This window comes from Thermobia domestica, chromosome 7, assembly GCF_964235325.1.
Source record: "Thermobia domestica chromosome 7, izTheDome1.hap1.1, whole genome shotgun sequence".
Lineage (NCBI taxonomy): Eukaryota > Metazoa > Arthropoda > Insecta > Zygentoma > Lepismatidae > Thermobia > Thermobia domestica.
This window is the reverse complement of record NC_137460.1, coordinates 204,923,359-204,945,826: the sequence shown is the minus strand read 5'-3', so window position 1 is coordinate 204,945,826 and position 22,468 is coordinate 204,923,359. Positions and strand designations below refer to the sequence as shown.

At 36.1% G+C, this 22,468-nt stretch overlaps 1 protein-coding gene across 1 annotated transcript in view; it reads left to right on the top strand.

Annotated features, from left to right (window-relative positions):
* Positions 1–22,468, top strand: part of LOC145688991 (proteasome subunit beta type-5-like) — a 69,329-nt gene that overhangs the window by 18,224 nt on the left and 28,637 nt on the right. Inside the window, exon 3 of the mRNA XM_081763142.1 lies at positions 613–866. Coding sequence (XP_081619268.1) covers positions 613–866 — 254 coding nt within the window. The remainder of the gene's footprint in view (positions 1–612; positions 867–22,468) is intronic.

Genomic DNA, 22,468 nt, shown 5'->3' with positions numbered 1-22,468 from the left:
TGGCATACTAAGCTTATCTAATAAATTCATTGACGATGCCATCTTTAATTTGACGTTTCTTCCTCCGCAACAGCTGATAATAGAATGATCTACACAATCACATACGTGTACGTTCTACGTTTCGTTTCCGACGTCACCATCCTTTTATTCGCTACTTTTCATCACGTGATCCTCAGCTATTCACTCAAGTCCTGGGACATGAGCATTGCACATAACAACGACCAATAAGTCATGTTTCATCTCGTTTATACAGGCGACTCAAGTGGAAAGGACCAAGGCTAAATTTCGATGTTGCTGCTGATGTTGTAACAACTTTCACGTGGAACCCAAGGCCAGGCACTTGCATATACGAATTCTCGTCCTACGGTTTCAAAAAAAAAAAAAAAAAAAAAAAAAAAAAAAAAAAAAAAAAACACGATATTTACCTTTTTCCCTGGACTCTATTTGCAAGATCTGGGAGAGTGTCTCACATCATACAGCACCTTAGAGTGACAGCTATAGATATGTGGATACAGATGATGATAATAGAAATATATCAATGGATTAATGGGTTGTTTCAAATTAAGCATTAGCTGAGCTTTAATTGCATTACACATTTTCGTTTGATTGCAGCTACTCAGGAGGTGAAGAAAGTGATGGAGGTGAGTCCGTATCTTCTTGGCACAATGGCAGGAAGTGCCGCTGATTGTCGTTTTTGGTATCGCTGCTTGGCTACTCGCTGCCGCTTGTATGAAGCACAATATAAGCAGAAAATGAAGGTATCCATAGCTTCTCGTGCAATGGCCAAAATATTTTTATGTTTAACCAGATGCGGATTGTCGTTGGGGATTGGTTGGATCATGGCTGGATGGGATGGTGAAAACACTGTGAGTAAATTCGTAGTTTAATTTTTGCTATTGTATAAGATGGACGAATATGTTCATTCCTTCGTATTGTGAATTTAAACGTAAAACCATTAGATCAGTAATCTTACACTTCTATTGTATACACACACAAGAAGGCAGTTTACCTACAATACAAGTACAAATCCAGTAAAGTTAAGATTTCATCTTTGTCAACTGATTGAATCAATTATCCGCGAAGTTAGTGTAGAGCTTTAAGTTTGTAATTAGCCAATAGTTGGTTGATGGTTCGAAATTAGACAATAAAAAATGGCTGTGTTAATTTAACACAATTGCTCTGACTAGGGATGATTCCATACCGGGACCAAGTACTTGGGAAAACCTGTATATAGTCTCAAAGCTCTTGTCATAAGTACGGAACCGTTTTCAAATCACGGAATAACCTACGACCTGATCTTATAAGCGGCCCGTTTGTTGGTATATGTATGGCATATTCCACATAAGTAAAAGTGAATGTTACAATGCATCATGTTCCTTTCTGGCTCATTGCTAGAACGTGACCCGGGCAAGGGTTTGATAGTATCACTTTGCACCGAGACGTACCCATTTGGTCAGTGTCGCCAACGAATTGTAAATAGAATGTGGCAGATGGTTTCTATACCACTGGATGTACATCCATGAAACGTGGCATGAACATCAGAAAGTCACTTTTCAGAAAATATACTGTGGACTAGTGATGGGTAATTCCGGAACGATTTGTTCCAAAGGAACGAATCCTTTAGTGGAATGAAAGGATTGAATCTCTGAAAGGAACCGGATTGATTTTGGCGGAATCAAAAGATGGATTCGCTCATCGAAAGGAAGAGACGGATTTAAACAGTGGATTCGGTTAGTGGAACCAAAGAACGGAGCCAAACAACACAAGTGTGGACCCAGTTGTTGAATTGACGTAGATGGAATTGGACAAAAGAAATATTGCAAAAGAGTAGGACAATGTATAACAAAGAGGGAGAAAAAAAGGCCGTACTGCGCATCAGGCTCTACCGAAGGGGTCTAGAGGAGGCAGGCCCCTTCCTAAATTTTTACGATAGACATGCAGATGAACTATAATATGGTGATGAACTATAATATGATTGGGTCGGTCTCCCCCTAACTTCTACCGCCCCCTACATTTCTGGGCTGGCTACTTGCCTGCTGCGAATGTCTAGAAACAATCAAGCGTTCTTTGTGTGACTTATGTCTCCCTTCTCAGAATATTCTGATCATCAAACTGCTTTTGGAGTTGGGAGCAACCAATGGAGGGATTAGGGAGGGTGGCTTATAGTCTTATCAAAATGTTTGTTAACTGTTTTCTTTTCCACAGGTGTTCAGGGTTACCAGGTCTACTGATTTTTTTTATTGCAACAAAAAATGGGCTTTTTGATATAACCCATGTTGATCCATCGTCACATATCCTAATGTAAAATTCGCATCGATTGTTTGATTAGGTTTTAATATTACAGTTCAACAGAAAAAGTTTATGAAATGAGCCCTATTGCATAAGGTGAGATTCTAAATATTATTCTGACTTTTCACAATGGTAAGCGCCTTCATTGGGATCGAACCCGCAACCACACGAATATTAACCACTTTGCCTTTTTTTTTTTTTTTTTTGCTCATTACTAATAAAACAATATATTCATGGGCGTCTCTTGCATGTTAAAATGGGAAGGGGGGGTACGAGAATGACTTGAATAGACCCCAACTAAAGTTACTTCAAAATTATGAGTAAATTGGAATCTACTTTACTAACGGGATCCCCTCTTCTCACCTTTAACAACAAAATACATCATAATTATCTTTCATCACTGGTAGGCTACTTCCAAAATTTTAAAATGATTCTTAGATAATTTCTTCGCCTTGACATAGGAATTATACTTTCAATACTATTTATTAAGATATATCTCCCTTCTTCGGTTTCCTTCCATCATATCTTCTACACGTCATTCGGAATATAATTTATTCTCTAACACCGTTTTAATATTTTTTAAATTGCTTCCAATTATATTTTTACACCCATTTTTCCAATACCTCTCATTAATTCTTTGTTCTGAGCTTAACGTTCATCTCAAAGTCCAAAATAGAGAACTCGTTTTTTTTTTTCTTGTAATGCCACGTTTCTTCTGCTTGTTCCCGTATTATTGGAATATTTTTCATCTGAGTCCTATACCTCTTCATTCAGCAACTCACATGATATTCTTCTCATCAGAATAATCTTTTACTATTTTTTCTGTTGCTTCTATTTAAAGTTCAAAGTTCATATCTTCGTTAATAATACTACCTAGATACTGAAAATAAACACCTATTCTACTTCTTTGCCCAAACATATATTATAGCCTTAATAATCTAACCACCATTGATTTAATCTTTTTCATATTTACTATTGTCTCACATTATTTTCAGTGCCTTTCCTTATGTTCTTTAACATCATGTTAATTTTAGATTCTGCCTTAATAACCATTCCATCTGAAAGTAATTTTATTAGTCCTTTAATCTCCTACAATCAACGTGTTCCCAGTACTATTAAAGCGAGTGCTGTACGTTCTTTAATACCTTTTAACATGTCCCATGGATGCTACGTCGGCAACACTACTATGTACAATCACTTTCTTCTTGGGCCAAACCCATGAATTCCTACTTAATGTTCGTAAACGCATTTTCAGCAGTGTAGTCTTATAGTGTTCGTATATTTCGATTTTTTAGCTAACAAAATCTTAACTCTCTGAAAGAAATCTTTGGATGATATTCTTGATTTGATTGCGAATTTCGAATATTTGTTTCTTATTCTTCTTCTGTATTTTAATAAACTCAGAAGATGTATATCTGGCTTTTTGTTCATTTCGCTATACGTTTTTGAACTTGTTCGATCATCCATCCTCGGTTACTTCGTTTTCCGTTATAATGTCTAAATGTACAGTTTATTCTTGCTGTCATCCGTCTCCTCAATGTGTTCTTTTCATCTTCCACAAACTGCAATTCGCTCAGACTCATTTCCATCTTTACTTTCTATACCGTCATAGTAGTTCACCGTATTTCTCCCTTGCTATTCTTGGGGCCGTGGTGGCTCAGTGGTAGAGCATTCACTTCCGGTGCTTGGGGTCGCGGGTTCGATCCCAGCCTCCGCCAAGTGAACTTTGTGGTGGACAAACACCGTGTGCGTGGGTTTTGTCGGGGTTCTCCCGTTTTCTCATACTTTCTTCATTCCACCATTTCATTCATTACTCATTATCACCGTCTCGTTTAGCATAACCGTGGGACGTAAAAGTCACAGATTTCATCTGTTTTTTTCCTTGCTATTCTTGTACAAATTCCTTTGAAATTTAATCTCATATATAATATTCAAATTTCTCTATTTTTTTTAAAAAAATTCTTGTTATCTTTGTTTCTATAATATATTTCCGTTCTTAAATCTCAGAGCAACTTTCTATACATTCTTCCCTTCCCTTCTGTACTCTTTCTACTTCATGGAATCCAATTATAGGTTGTTAAGCATTGATAAAAGTGTATGTTTGCAGCCGAGACTACTTCGACTAACCAAAAAGTGTAGCTTAAAAAAAAAATCTTTATTTGAAAGTGGCACATGCCAGGCGAATATTTTAATTATCCCAACCTCATGCTTAACAAGAGACAACATACATTTCTCGTGCCTATGTCTTTACTTCTTCCATATAGATCTAAATACTTTCAGCATTGATCCATTTTATCTCGTATTAAAAACATTGGAGGGACGCGTCCCCCTGTCCCCCCGCCAGAGACTCCCGTGAATATATTGCTTACAGCATGATAATATTTTACCCAATTAACACAGAAATAGAGAGTCCTATCCCAAATTTTCCTATCAAAATGAGATAATGAATAAATTGAGACCGTAGGAAAATGGGATGGAAGAGAGAAAACATTTCAACATTAAGTGAATTAGTGGTGTACACAACGGGGTTCTCGCAGTTTTAACCTCTCTTGACTAAGATAATAATGGAAGTAAACCTTTACCATGTTGATATATATATATATATATATATATATATATATATATATATATATATATATATATACAAACACCTGAAATTATACAAACTTGAAAGCCCCTTCGCGAAACTCTGCCTACATCACTAGGTGAAATAAGCCTAGTATATTTTCCAAAATTCTGATCCCTCTACGCTAGGTTTCTAAGGCAAGGTTGCCATACTTTAGCAAACATCTTCAGTTAAATATCCTTTTCTTAAGGTCCTAACGAAAGTAAATGATTATGAAAGGAATTATCGGAATTTGATTGTTGGAAAATGTGGGAGGAAACAGAAAAAAACAAGGAAAACCTGCTAACACAATGTTGTCCATCACGAACTTTCGTGGTATGGGTTCGCACCAGGAGTGACATTCTACGACTGAGACACTGATTCCCCACCAATAATTAGTACAGCCGAAAAAGACTTCACAGTTGTACTTCATCGGGCAACCGCAAACGACAAGTGGCGGAAAAAAATAACAAGTAATCCTTCAGCTTTCAGGTGCTCACAATAAACGCACCAGGGCCGTAACTGGTGGGGGTAGGAGGGCAACTGCCGCCTCCCAGAGAAGCTCTTCGAAGTTCGTGGGGAGAGCCACTTTGAGACAAAATTTTCTTACTCTATATAATATACGAACATGAATTTATAAATGAAACATCAAACAGGTTCACTACATTACATAAACAAAACAGCACACAAAAGGTAAATAAAACAAAAATGAGTCGTGGGCCCATTTCAATAAACAATGTCTACTATTAAAGGCCCTCGAAATAATATTTATTCGTATGGCTTTGAGATTTATCAATATTGTCTCTTTAATTAATTTGTCATGTATGGAATGGGCCCAGGGAAGTAACTAACGGCCACGCAGACCTTGCCGTGCGGGAGGGCCCACAGGCTCTGGGAACCCACAAAGAGTAAGAGAAAGATGGAAAGAAGGGGCCTATTTTCGAATTTTGCGGGGGATCCAAACAACTTTTTCTAGGGGCCTAAATATTAATACTTGCCCATCCTCTCCAAAAAATATTTAAGTTACGGCGCTGAAACGGACCACGTGCTTTTCATTGTTTGTCGCTCAAAGTTGCATGGCAAAGGTACTCCATGAAGGGTGCTCATCAGTCCCCTTCCATTTTTCACATTTCTCAAAATACTTCGGAACTCAAATAACATTCTTTTTATTATTATTATTATTATTATTATTATTATTATTATTATTATTATTATTATTATTATTATTATTATTTAATTTGATGTTCCACGATTCTTCACCGAGGCTAAGGGGGGCTATGATGAGATAGATGATAATAGTGGAACGACAAAAGTGGAAGGAAACGGAGTAACCCTGAAGATAAACCCACGCACACAGATGAGAGATGAGATCGAACCAAGGCTCCCTGCGCCCGTGGTGAGCGTTCTATTACAGCCATCACGGCCTAACATTAATTTGTTTCTGTAAATTTCTTTATTACTTAGAAAATAGTACTTAGTAACGCATTCTATGTTCTCGAAAAGGGTGTTTAAATTTGCCTTGCAACCAGCATTAGCGTTACAACATTACCAGACCAAAGAAATGCAAAAATCTTAATCAAAATAAGAATGAATTGTTTTCTTGTCCGTACGACCGAGCAATAAAATTTCTTGCGTAAATAATGTAGCATACATAACACTTTATTGCTTCTATCCAGACATCTCTAGTGCGTGGGGTCCATGGTTCATTTCAGCTCGCGTCAAGTAAAATGTTGTGGTGCACAAACATCATGTGCCTGGTTTTCTCGAGGTTCTCCTGTTTCTTCCGTCTTTCTTCAACTCAAAATTTCTTTCATTACCATCATCGCCATCTTCCTTAGCCTCGGAGCATAAAGGTGTGAAGTTAAAGTAAAACAACACACTGTATCCTGATATATTTGTTTTGCTTTGAAATTGTGCACAATAAAAGAAAATTAAAAGAACATTACTACAAATCATGCTTGTCGTAAAAGAATAAAACATACTGTATGAACAGCCCTTGATAAAATTCTACATATGTCACTGGCTCGAACTATACAGACGATAACTCATGGGGTTTAACTCCGAAATGGTATGAAACTCGTCTGCGGATCCACTGATGCAACTACGAGTAGGGGTAAAAGTGGATCTGAAAAGGTAGGGGGACGCCACAGATATTTTCTGGAAGTGGGAGGACGGCGTAGCCCGCGTTTCCCTTCACTTTCACCCCTGCCTACGAGGAGAGTTGGGGCTTCCTCGCCCCCAAAACCTGTGTAAGGAAAATTGTCTGGGATTAACTTACTTCCGAAATTTTAGAGTTAGTCAATGGAAGGCCGGGAAATTTCGTTGTGCTTCGTCAAGTTCCCTAACAGCACAAGATATGCTAGGCATATGCCATTTATGTGTCCCAGCTACTTTTTAGATACCCGACACTTGGAACATATTATATTCATGTGCTAAGTATGTACTTCAGCTACCTACAGTTTTAGGTACTTCTTACACCTAATTGATATTTGCAAATATGTACCACAAATATAACATTTATATACGGGGCTCAGTTTCGCACTCTAACAGTCATTTCGCCCGCCAAGTTAACTTTGTGGTGGACAAATACCGTGTGCGTGCGTTTTTCCGGGGTTCTTCCGTTTCCTCCCACTTTCTTCATTGCACCATTTCATTCATTACTCGCCATCACAGTCTCCTTTAGCACAACCGGCCTAAGCGTTGGACGTAAAACTCAAAGATTTCATTTAATTTCTAACAGTCATTTGTTTTTATGTCGTCACCTGGGACATATATCTGTCATGTTCTAGGTCCCTAACAGTACAGATTGAACTAGTCATATGCCATTTAGGTGTCCCAGCTACTTTTTAGGTACCCAACACTTGGCACATATGGTATTCATGTGCTAAGTATGTACTTCAGCTACCTACAGTTTTAGGTACTTGTTACACCTAATTGATATTTGCAACTATGTATCACAAATATAACATTTACATAACTAGCTCAGTTTCGCACTCTTACAGTCATTTGTCTTTATGTCGTCACTTGGGACATATATGTGTCATGTTCTAGGTACGTCCTTTAGGTACATACTGTTTCAGATACTCTAACAGCACAAGATGTGCAAGGCATGCTACATTTAGGTGTTCTAAATTCGTCTCCCACATCTTATGCATTTATTGCTACTTTTTCTAAGCGATTGTATACTAGAAGCAACAAACGCGTCAACGTTATTAGATGGCAACTGTCGCCGATCATTTGAAAGTGAATATGGAAGAACCATGAAATAAAGTAAATAGACACTCTTCAATTTGTTATCAAATTACACGGCGAGCAGAATTTATCTGATTCCAAACAGTTATAGTCAAATATATGCGGTTGAAGGAACACTGTTTAGCCGAATGCAAAAGACCTCAATAATTTATTCCACTACAAGCGACGTTCTCGTCATCGCCTCTGTGACCAAGTCGGAAGAGCAAGTGGCTAGTAATCCAAAGGTTAGTGGTTGGCTCCCACCCTAGAGTAAAACTCCCACCTCAATGTAAATACATTATGCATATAGGCATTTTAACATATTTTGGGGGAGTAATTTTGTGGTTCATTGACGCTTGCGGATGGAGAACATACCTGGAACATACTAGGCACGTTCCCCAGGTGCATGTCAGGCATGTGCCTAGGGGCGGATATAGACTGTGACTACCACTTGCCATCCATGTGATTTCTTTCTTAGAAGAATATAAGGCACATACTGGACATATTCCCATATACCTGAGGGAACATGATAGGCATATGCCTGCTATGTAATTGTGCTGTTAGGGGTACGTCTTTTAGGTATCGTGGTGGACATAAGTCGTTGACCAGTTAATGGAGACTGCTTTGAAACAAATGCAGAGTATGAGAATTAAATCTGTCATATCTGTAGTTTCGTGTGGAGAAGAAACTGACTTGTGAACCAAAGGTTTAAGAAAAACTCTAGTTATTAATATAAACTTTGTTGAAGATTATTAACTTATATCATCATAAAAGAAATACAAAAGACTTTTTGAAACGAAGAAAAATAACATACAACTTTGCAAGCGGAGGCAAAGAAACCTAAGATTACCAGACTAAAGACGAACCATTTACAGCGCAGTGATCGTGGTTCAGTGGTCAAGGCACTTGACCAGTAATCTCAAGGTATATGGATCGAATCCTCGTCGGGCATTTTTTTACTTTAGGAATTTTGATGGCCATTGATCGTCGATTACACACGTTTTATTATATTCAGATATTTGAATACTCTGATGTTCAATACTTGAACTATAAAATCTTCTGGAATAATAATGATAATAATCTCGTAGAAGATTAAAAATTAGAAAGTTATTAACGCTCAGGTCATACCATTACAAGCAGAAACGTGGCATTTGGCAAAAAAATATTTCTGTTTTGTTTAATGTTGTCCATGAAAAGAATTTCTCATCCCGACTCTAAAACAAAACAAACAAAATCGGGATGAGAATTAACATTTTACATTCGAGACGGGACTAGTGTTGTAAAATTTCCGGAAATTTTGAACCTTTTGGTAAAAAAAAAAAACGTTTTTATCCGGTTGCTTTTCGGAAAATTTGAAAAAATTGGGAAATAACAAACACCTTTGTTATAGGTTAATTTTACCAATAACGGGACTGTTTTTCTTCGAACGCATGAAAAATGCAAGTTGAGAAATTTCATTATTGTGAATATTTAAAAAGAAGCATTCGAAAATAAAACTGTTGCATTGAAAATTAAGAGTCTGCACTCATTTCCTATCTAAGCTTTTTACTCGTTTATTTGTGGTTGTGCATTAATTACAGAACTTTTACAGTTGCATACATATCTACCATCATGAAGCTTTTCTGTTGCAATAAATAAGGGCTCTTGAATGAAACTGAGTTCTTAATGTGCTCTTTAATGTGGTGAAATTTTGTAACTAAATTACTTCTTAAAAGAGAGAGCAGTAGGCAAATTTCACTAATATTAATGCACTAAAACATAATAATTGTTATTTAATATTCTAATATAGACTTTTATACACAAAATTTTGTATGTAAACAAATACCTGTTTTCTAGTGCGAAAATTTATCTATGAAAATAAAAGTTACCATATTTGTAACTTAACAACTCTTGAACCATCAGACCGATCTCAACAAAATTTCCAACATAGATGAAGTTCGGACCTGAAATTTTTTTTATCATTTCACTTTGAAGGTGCCAGTTGGAGGAAGGAAGGGGGATATATATTGAAAATAACCTATATTAGTGTCGAATCCATAGTTTTCAGGGTTGCTGAGATGAACAGTAACATTTCCGATGCCGCTTATATAAAAGTTCAGCACTGCTACTTAGGGAAAGGGGAAAGGAAATATATAAAATGATCGAAAAAGACCGATATTAGTGTCTAATCCATAGTTTTCGAGGTCGCTGAAATGAACAGTGACACATCCGATGCCGTTTAAATAAAAATTCAGGTCCGCAACTTCAGGGAGGGGGAAGGGGTGATATATAAAAATATATAAAAATAATTGAAGTGACCCACTTGCGTCGAAACCATAGTTTTCGGGGTCAGTGAGATGAACAGTGAGTCACTGAACAGAGAGAAACAGAGTGTTGGCGTGGATCAATGAAAATTTGAACCGCGACCCACTGACCCACCACCCACCATGAATCACTCTGACCCATGACCCACCACCCACCGTGACCCACTCTGACCCACCACCCACCATGAATCACTCTCATCCACTGTGACCTACTCTGACTCACCAAAATCTAGTCATCAACTCTTACACATGATCCACGGCCTCTTCTAATGAGTAAAGAGTTTACAAATGTAATAAAATAAGACTGTGAAATTGTCATTAATCAGAGTTAGAATTTCTAGTCAATAGCTTAAGCACCATTCTGTTACAATAAAGGTGGATCTGACCTTTACCATATAAATGGTAAAGTGTTTGTCACTGAGGAAATTGAAGCACTTCAAGGTGGGGGGAAATTAGTGTGTGCCTAAAATATACTTGTACTAAGAGAGTATCCTTGCGAGTGTTAATTTCTCAACGCATTCCAAAAGAAATTTCTATTTGCAGGAAAATACTTCTGTACAATATGGAAAAGGTTATGATTTCTCAGTTCACAGTATTTTTCTCCAAAAGACTTGACAAATCAGTTTTCCATAAGGTCTGAAGTTGGAGCAGTATAGGAATTACTGTTTCTTACTTCATGAGCAAAAGTGTTTGCATCCTGGATTTCACACCTCCAACTCAGGGCCTCCAACCATAACTTAAAACAGGGGAGGGAGAGATAATTTTGGGCGGCTAACTCGAAATGAAATCTTTCAGTATTACTTCACGTCGCACGATTTTGCCCTGTAAGCTAAAGGAAACGGTGACGTTGAGAATGAATGAAATGCTGGGATGAAGTAGGTGGGAGGAAACTAGAGAACCACGAGAAAGTCCACATACACGGTGTTTCTGTTCCACAAAGCCCAGTTGGCACCAGCTGGGATCGAATCAGAGTCCTCACACACCAAGGGGGAAAGCTGTGCCACTGAGTCACAGCGGACCCGGGGCTAGGTCGAGTCCACTTGACGTTCATAGTTTCGTTCTACATAAATGTTACAATTATGAAGCCTTCGAAATGCATTAAACAATCAGCTCGATTTGATTGTGGACTTATATTAATAGTTTCTGTAAATTTAAAACTGATTGCAAAATGAGTCCGTAATTTTATTAGGTGAATATAAAATATACTCCGAGCACAAAACAAAACTATCTGGAATTGTCATGAGAAAAAAGCAATAGCGTTGTAACCAGAAGAGTAAAGTGAGAAGTATATTTATCTCTCAGTGAACTGCTTGGATGCCAAGTAGTCTAACTCAAATTTTAAATTTTCCAAGAGTGAAAGTTGAAGTTCAATATCTCATGGACAATTCATATTTATTTTATGTTGGGAACCAAAACCGTAGCTACTGTATGTAGTTTACTGTTTTATGATTTAGTGTGTGCAAAAATCCTTTTAAAAAATACCTATCTATAGAAGTGAAATGTACCTATCTCCACTAGTTCTTGGCATCCAAGCAGTCCACTTATTGTAATATACTATATAAAATAGTCTCGTATCATAATATATGATGTACAATAAATGTTACATTATATATTATCCGTAACACGTGATTGGGTAAGCGAATAATCCGGAAGCAAGGCCGGATCCAGGATTGTCTGAGGGGGGTGCACCAATAACTAATAAAATAACCAATCACACTGAAACTCTTCAAAGTGACATGTGACAATATTCTTTACCCCTGACAACACTGATGCGTAGAATGGAGGAAAGTATTTTAAAGAGGGTCGTAAGTGATATTCACGAAAAAATTCTTTTTCCTCCTGATTTCTGTTTTCTTCCCTACTTGACTAATGCTATATTGTTTTGCTTGGCGAATCCTTTTCCTTCAACCTTTTGGAAACCCTTTTCCTTAAACGTTTGGAAAGCTCTCTTTTCTTTTAAGCCCCAAACGGAAACATGATGGCAGAAAGTTTCGGAAAGTGCTGGCATTTTCACTGCTAGCTTCTCATTTTATATAGTGTATATTTACAACAAAGGGGTAGGGGGTGCATGTGCACCTTTGCACCCCCCTAAATCCGGTCCTGTCCAGAAGTTATGTAGCCCTATTGCGGTCATGGAAATAAAAACATAATCGTTATTACTATGCTAAATTACCATAGACTGAAAATTGCTCACTCAGAGAATGTTTTGCATAAATAGTTTTCTGTATAAAATAAGATTAACGAATGAAATATTTAAGGAAAGGGACAAATTCTGTAATGAAAGGGTTAGGAAGAATGACTTTACCTGTTTTGCCTTCATTTTAGAGACGTAGCAGAATATGTATAGTGTTACAATATTATATGTTATTCATGGGAGGTAAGAGATAACGTTGAAAGATGGGAGGTAACTCCAAGAATAGTACTTTATTTCTTTTATATGATGTTTGAGGTGATTATAGGTAGTTCTATCATAGACTAAAATCGTATCATTGCTGTTTGGGTGTATTTGTGTACGAAACTGAGCTCACTCATAAATGACATGTGTATATAACTTTTTTCTCCATCGTTTGTATGCTTGCTTGTTCTTATTGATGTATGATTGTGAATATACGTATTAGGTGGTGACATGCATGTATGCAAATGTAATCATACCATTTTCTGTATGTGACGTGCGTTGCAGGATGTTACCCTGCCGTTTATATTGAAAGGTTATATTCTCTGTGTATGGAAGTGTTTCTTAACCATGTCCTATTTATATTTTAATTTAATTACTTATGTTACCAATGTACTGTGTCTTAATGTTTATTTACATCTTTAAGAAAGTATGATGTATTTATGTGAGGATATGTTATCAATGTATGTCTTTAGTGATTGTAAATAATTTAATGTATGTATCATTATATTTTACATTATCAAACACATATCATATTTTTAAAATAAAAATATTGAACTTATGATAAAAAAATAAATTAATTCTTACCATACACTTATAAAGGATTCATCTTGTATAAGCCATTACGACATCAGTGATTGATCTTAGAGTAGAGTTTTCTGATTTCAGTTTACTTTCGATTTATTGTACGAACCGATTAATACATTGGTATGTGCATCAAACAAATACTATAAATATGTATAAAGGCATTTATATGAAGCATATATGTATTATTCCTTTTCTTATACAGAATACAGATACTTAAAGCAAAACATATTAGTGTGGGTAAATAACCTTATCAATATTATCTCTAAATACTTGATATGAACTATATGTATTTCTCCTTAATCTTATATACAATATACATACTTATGAAAATCATACCAAATAATTGTTTGCGTATAGGTATACGAATAAAACACATTATTGGAAATTGTTATTTCTATTGAGTTGTTCGTTGATTAAATATACATAATAATACAGTATCCAGAATAATTAAGTTTCATATTATTTGTAATAATGGTGTTATAATATTTACATATATACAACATTCTTAAATAAGATATTTGCAATATACATTATTCTTTAAATAAGATACTTACATATATGCCTTATGTACATACATAAAAAGATACACATAAACAAAGATACACGTACATACATAAAGGCAATCCCATTCATTTGACACAACTAATACTTTGATAGAACCATTTGATAATATCCTACAATCCGTTTCACTGTCATGATTTAGTCGGCGTCTTTTATTTACAACTTTCTGATGTGTTTTACTCCCAGTCCTGAACACAATGCCAAACCCTGGTTTCCGTACAATACTACCTGGGTTGTTTAACTGCTTTTTATATTTTTCGTGTACTAAATTATAGAAAGGAACAAAATTGATTATTTCGCGTGTTCTATAATCCAAAGTTATCGCTCTAATTTTAAATACGTAATCTACTTTTCCCGTTCCAATCTCTTAGCCTATATGCATAACTTTTTGGGCCGAACCCTATAAATGCATTAATTTCCCACCCATCAGGAATTTCGTTAGTTAGTTCACCAGGTAGGAACCCAAAGAAAGCGGACGTTTCTCATCACGTCGTTGTATATACATAACACTATCGGTTTCATAGTAGAACGCACGATCAGGCCGTACAGCTCCAATAACTCGTAAAGTATATGACGTGACCAAGAGGCGAACGCGGCAAGGACAACATTCGAGAACTTCCCTGCTTATTTTTATTGTTAATGTTTTTATACGTTACAAGATGTCGCTCTCCAATGGGTAATGTAGTTTGTACCTCATATTGTAGTGTCCATAGGTTACTTAAAAATTTTCTGGAGTATCAACAATTACAGATTGTGTCAAGTCCGTTCTTTGTCCCCATTTCCGATAAAGTGAATTGAGGAATATTTTAGAAATATATCTCAGGCCGGAGTTCGATTCAATGTTATCTTCCGCTAATTGTATACCTTCGTGGTCATAATAATCTGCTATGTGTTTTTGTTTGTTTTCTTTAATCTTACACTAACTGAGAAATCCTGAAGATTACTGTTTGCTTTAAAGGAAGAAATTCACATAGTCTCTGAACAGACTATTTAAACGATCCTTCTTAAATCAAACCACTTCGAATTCCATACCTCAATAATCAAAATTTTTATACGGCCTTTAACGCTTTATGTAGTTGTGATGTACAATACGTGTAGTTAAGGCACGCTCGGCGTCGCAATGCATACAATTTTCAATACTTTCTTCCGTAGACGTACGGAAAAACCCCAACATAAACCGCCGATTACACTTATATGGTAGCATCAGCAAATGTAAGTCTTTTGGCGGTGAGAAAATACATTTCACTAACCCTTCAACACTTTCAACCTCGAGGGAAGTCAGGCCTCTTCTATTTTTTCAGTTCACCTACAGACAACGGTTTACGTGCCATCAACCATGGGTATACCGATATTGCATCATAATATGACACGGTTTCTTCGTTAGTACATTCCTACAAGACATTGAAACATGCAGTACGTGTACCATGAAAACTATTGAAACATTCACCATGAAAACTATTGAAACATTCACCATGAAAACTATCTTTAGGTACTAGGCGATCAACAAGGTCGTTACACCGTGTTTGAATAAACTCGTGTAATTTTTTGTTGTTTTCCGCTCGGTGGTCCCATTCGCATTCCCACATCTCAACGACATTAAGATTTAGTTTCTTAAGAAATGGTATTTTCGTGGTGGTTCTTTCATACCTGTCTTATAGTGATGTACCTTTCTTAGAGGTGGAATCTAAACTCCCGTGTCGAAGCGGAGGATAATAGACGACACCCGTGGAAATAACACCCATGAAACTCGAAAACTGTATTCGTTTTACTTTCCAATCCGTCGACTTTATACCTTCCAAATCGTTTCTCCGTATCATTCCCGGAATGGCGGATTCCATAACCCCTTGTACGTTGCAAGTATCATAACCAGTACAAAGCCTTCAAGCTTTGACGATCACAATGGTCGAACCCATAGGGGGGAGTAACTGGAATAATCTGTTTGGTAAATATAATGAACCGTAAGTCGCTATTGTCAAACTAGCAATACTAGCGGAGGAGGTAAAAAATTGAATACCATTTGTTTTTCCTCAATTAAATTTGAAAACTTAATGACATCCTCTGCTAAAAGTTTGACATCATTTGGCAATATACCATCATTTCCTTTTGCAGATTGTACCGCTCAGAACTTGCAGCATTTGTTGGTTCCACGTGATAAGTTGCTGTCACTCTTCTGTGCTTTGTAAGTCAAGGTCAAAGTACTCTAAAGACGGAATTTTGCATACATAACTTTGGCTTTCATATGAATTAAACAAATAAGGGAAATCTCCCTTCTTTAAATTTCCACTAAGACCTGAAGTCTTAGAGAGTTTTGACAGCTTACGGAACCCATTTTATCTCCACACACAAAGCAGGGATCATCCAACCTTGCGCCCTTACAATTGTAACAGGTATGAATACAGTTCACGAAATACACGAGATGATGTTCTCCCCGTACATTTTAGGTAGCAACATCGTAAGGAAAGAACAAAAAATTAACAACGAACTTCTACAGTTTCATGTCATGAAACGTGCAAATAAAATAATCAAACTCACTGTTAAGACAAATAAGTTCAGTTTTCTTTTAGATGAACAATTTGAGACGAATCGAAACTGCATTAGTTACAGTTATCGGGAAGTATTGGTTAATTTACCGATAAACTTTTATCCATATCTTCGGTAAAGTTTAAAGTTGCAGGACTAATTTAGAAAGTACAAGAGGATCGGGAAACTTCGACAATCTTCGGAAAACTTTGGGTAATATTTGATAAAATTGTTGGAACTCCTCCCGTTCTCTGTGTCTATATTAGAGCAATAAAATTGATGACAGTTTGGTTCACCAATAAAATGGTAAAGTTCCTGCTTCTGGTCATATAGAAGTTATTTGTATCTGCAAAATACTTATAGCTATTACTGTAGTAGCATTAAGACTGGTTAAACGATAAAAGACTTGTCAATATAGGTATCGGAAAAGTACACGTTTATCTCTAAATAAAACTACATCTTCAGTAAATTCAAAAGTTACGAGACTATAATTTTGCTAAGTACAAAGGAATCATTAATAATTTTCAACTGCATCTTCACTGAATAACAGTTAATTAAATGAAGTGCAAAGTTGAGTAAAATATACAGCAAGTTTTAGAAAACATTAATTGAAACTGCAATTATGTATTTGGTGGAACCATTAAAACAATGGAAGGTCATGCTGTAATTTGTACTATATTGTCAGCCCAAAAATCCCGTGGATACGAGAACCCTAACGAAGTCTTCATTACGTGAGAAGTGCTGACGCAATGTCATGCTACTGGTGTGAGGGTAAGCAATGAACCCTATGCAAAGTTGTTGCAGGCGTTATTCTTGCGTTTTGGCTGTAATCCTCATATTGTTTTGAAGACGTGTCAGTTTGCGAAAGTTATGATTGATTTATATCATGGAGGCTTCTCTCATCAAGACAATATGCGGAATTTAGCCCGTGAAAAGTTTATGGAACTTGTGTCTGCAGGAAAAACTAGCGGTTGAACTGCAAATGAGTCCGATAAGTTATAAGTAACTTTGCGGGGTCTAGTACGAGTTCAGCATCTGTACCTGTAATGTATTGTGGTGGAACGGAAAATTTCGTAATGTCAATAGTACAACTAAGCATTATAGTTATTTTTAACTCACAGGAAAGGATGTTACAATTGATCGTATGCATACAAATGGAATTGATGACTCAGAAAAATATATTCAATCAATATTTAAATTTGTAAAGAGGCATACGTTAAATGACGTCGGCGATCACATGTATATTGGTATAACAATAGAAAGTTCTGCGTCAAAATTAAGCAAACCGGTATACATGACCTGGCGTCAAGTGACAATTGAGCTCCGATATTCTGTTTCGTACTATTGAAAATGTTTAAATAGTAACGAAAATTATTTATTTGGTGACAAAGTAACCTTCAAAATTCATATTGTTAATTCACGTAAGGGTAGGAGTCGAACACGGGGCTCAGCGAAATATAATGATCTTTTAATACATATGAAACACTGTACAATACCAATAGCAAAAACTGCCTTCCCAAGAGTATTGTGCTTGGGATTGGTAGAACTGTTCAGTGTCTTAACTACGTATATGAATTAAAAAGAATCCTAAACGTTTGTTGGAACAAGAAAAGGATTTCTGTGCCAATGCTAAAGTTGACATTGAAATCCGGAATGGGTGTACTATTGATGATGTGAAAATGTTTCAAAATAAATTAACTCCTCATTACCAAATTGTAATCTACGAAAAGAACCGTGTAATTCGGAACTACAATGTAATTTATCCTGAAATATATGCATAAAAGAAAATTTTAATTTTGTGCAATGAAGGGCACAACAAATTAATCACAAACATCCGAACTGCATTAAATAAACAATGGTATTGTGAGTATAGTTTGGAAGGGCATAACCATACAGAAAAGCATAAGTGTAACTTCAAATGCATGATGTATGAGAAGTATCGCGATTGTTCTATACATGATTATATTAAACGCGAGTGTAATAATTGTGATAGACAGTTTTCTGCTGATAAATGCTTTGTCAATCATAAAATGGTAATTGCACGCGCTAAGAGTTTATGCGAAACAAAGAGAATCTGTGTTCAATGTGCTGCAATGGTTGACATGCGAAATAGGAACTCTCAACATGAATGTGGTGAACGTTTTTGTAAAACGTGTTATAAGCATCGACAATCACGTTTGTTTTATTCAGGGTACTACGGTGCAGCATATGAATACCTTTTAGTACATCACCCTTCATATAGAAACGATGTTGCTTCCTAAAATGAACGGGGAGAAGAACCCCGTGAATTTCGTGATTTGCATTCATGCCTGCTACAATTGTAAGTACGCAGAGTTGGATAATCACTACTTTGTGTGCGGAGATAAAAGAGGGTTCCGTTCGTTTCATTTGTAGGACATTGACGGATTGGTTAATCATTTACAACTAAGTCGGTCTATGTTTAAAAGAATCATTGTACGGTCTCATAATGGGAGTAAGTACGATATGCACTTGTGTGCTAAAACTTTCATTATGGAACATCATTATTTACCTAGAATGATAATGTCAGGGCAAAAAATTATTGAAACGAGTTTAGGACAAAGATTTATTTCCGTCGTACGTATTTGTATATGTAAGTTAAGCTGTCAACACTCCCGAAGGATTTAGGTCTTAGTGGAAATTTAAAGAAAGGAGAAGGGGTATTTATTTAATACATATGAAAGCCAAAGTTGTGTATCCAAAACTCCGTCTTTAGAGTACTTTGACCCTGACTTACAAAGCACGGAAGAGCGACAGCAACTTATCGCCTGGCACAAACAACGTGCTGCAAATTGTGAGCAGAATAATCTGCAAAGGAAATGATGGAATACTGTCAAAATTTTAGCAGAAGCTGTAATTAAGTTTCCAAATTTAATTGAGATAAAAACGAATGATATTCAATGTATTATCTCCTCCGCTACTATTGCTAGTTTGGAAATACTGACTGACCGTTTATTATATATACCCAAAGGGATTATTCCAATTATTCCACTTTTGCGTTCGATCATCGTGATCGTCAATAGCTTGAAGGCCTTGTACTGGTTATGATACTTACAACGTACCAGGGATAATGAAATCTGTCATTCCGGGAAAAAGTTGGAAAATCGATTTGGAAGGTATAAAGTCGTCAGATCTGGAAGTAAAACGAATACAGCTTTCGAATTTCATGGATGTTATTTCCACGGGTGTCAGATCTGTTATCCTGTGCTTGGACACCCCAGTTTACATTCCACATCTAAGCAAGGTACACTCATGTCTAAAATTATTCTCGGAAGTCTTTAAATATATTGTTATAGGAATATAATTTGATCACGAATTCGTCCGTTATTTCTTATAAAGTTTGTATCTGTAAAATCGGCAAAGACATGTATGTGGCAATTTTCATCTCAAAAGAGCAGTACATAAGAACAATAAAACAAAAATAAAGTTTATTTTCTACTTACCAACATTTTATGTTACTCATTTTAATTTTCGTATTTATAATTCTTTTCCAATGAAAATTACCACAAATATACATTTCCCGATTATACATACAGTATCAGTATTAGCAGTAAACTGCTAAATTATATTCTTACAAGACAGTTATACATATGCGACCATCATTTTCGACATGAGTGTACATCACTACAAGACCGGTATGAAAGAGCCACCACGAAAATAACATTTCTTAAGAAACTAAATCTTAATGTTGAGATGTGGGAATGCGAATGGGACCACCTGGCGAAGAACGACAAAAAAATTGCAAGAGTTTATTCAAACACAGTGTAACGATCTTGATGATCGCCTAGTACCTAAAGATAGTTTTCATGGTGAACGTATTGCATGTTTCAATGCCTTGTAGAAATATACTAACGAAGAAACCGTGTCATATTATGATGTAATATCGTTATACTCATGGTTAATGGCACGTAAAGCGTTGTTTGTAGGTAAATTAAAAATATACAAGAGGCCTGATTTCCCTCGAGGTTGAAAGTGTTGAAGGGTTAGTGAAATGTATTTTCTTACCGCCAAAAGACTTACATTTGCCGATGCTACCATATAAGTGCTATCGGCGGTTAAGTTTGGGTTGTGACGTACATCTATGGAAGAAAGTATTGACAATTACACGCATTGCGACGCCGAGCGTGCCTTAACAGACACATATTCTACCCTAGAACTACGTAAAGCGTTAAAGGCCGGATATAAAATTCTGCAAATTACTGAAGTTTGGGAATTCGAAGTGGTTTGATTTAAGAAGGATCATTTAGATAGTCTGTTCAGAGACTATGTGAATTCCTTCCTTTAAAGAAACACGAATCTTCAAGATTTCTCAGTTGGTGTAAGATTAAAAAACAAACAAAAATACATAGCATATTATTATGACCACGAAGGTATACAATTAGCGGAAGATAACATTGAATCGAACCCCGGCCTGAGATATATCTCTAAAATATTCCTCAATTCACTTTATCGAAAATGTTGACAAAGAACGGATTTGACACGATCTGTAATTTTTGATTCTCCAGAAAAATTTTAAGTTTCCTATGGACACCACAACATGAGGTACAAACTGTATTATCCATTTTAAAGCGACATCTCCTTGTAACGTATAAGAACATTGGGAACAAAAACAAACCAGGGAGGTTCTCGAATGTTGTCCTTGCCGCGTTCACCTCTTGGCCACGTCATATACTTTACGAGTTATTGGAGCTGTACGGCCTGATCGTGTGTTGTACACTGACATCGATAGTATTGTGCATGCACAAGGACGTGATGAGAAACGTCCACTTTTGTTGGGTTCCTAAATGGTGAACTAACTAACGAAGTTCCTGATGGGTGGGAAATTAATGCATTTATAGGATTCGGGCCAAAAAATATGTGTATAGGCTAAAAGGGGTTGGAACGGGGAAATTAGAGCGATAACTTTGGATTATAGAACACGCGAAGTAATTAATTTTGATCATTTGTATAATTTAGTACGGGATAAATTTGAGAAAAAACAGTTAAACAACCCAGATAGGGTTGTACGGAAACCAGGGTTTGTCATTGTGTCCAGGCCTGGGAGTAAAACATATCAGAAAGTTGTAAATAAAAGACGCCGACTAAATCATGACAGTGAAACGGATTATAGGACATTATCAAATGGTTCTATCAAAGTATTAGATTTGTCAAATGAGTGGGATTGCCTGTATGTATATATGTGTATCTTTGTACATATATGTATCCTTTTATGCATGTATATATATATATATATATATATATATATATGTGTGTGTGTGTGTGTGTGTGTGTTTCTGTATGTACGTGTATCTTTGTACTTATGTAAATAATTATGTATATAGTAAAATGTGTTAATGTTAAATGAAGCATCATGTCAATTATACCTCGTAGTCGTAACATAGTGACATAGTCATAATATTCTGGCAGAAGTTACGTTCATAAATCCCATCGTTCAACACTTTTTCTACGTCTACATAATGTAAATATGTAAATATCGTATTTAAAGAATAATGTATATTGTAAATATCTTATTAAAGAATGTTGCATATATATAAAAAATATTGTGAAGTATCTGTGTAGTTATAGTGACATGGCTGTGAGATAACTTTGTTAACCTTTAACTTACTTCGCCAAATTCGATTATTTTATTAAATTGCATTTATCAAGGACGTAACTATGAACTGTTTAAAATCCATCGGAACAAAACTTTTATTAAGATTATACATTTACAGAGAGCTTCTGTACTAACATATTTGTTAATAAACACGACTAGTTTCCTTATTGCCTTTCCGCATACCTTTCCGCACATTCTAATAATTCCCCATTCATTGAACTCCAAGGTCATAATTTTACAGCCAGACAAAGCACGGAGGACACATCGACAAAGGGGTATTCGGCATACGGTTAAGATAGATGCAAGATCGACGAGAGAAGCGGATCATACCATTGGAGAACAACCATAACACAAGAATTCCATTCTGT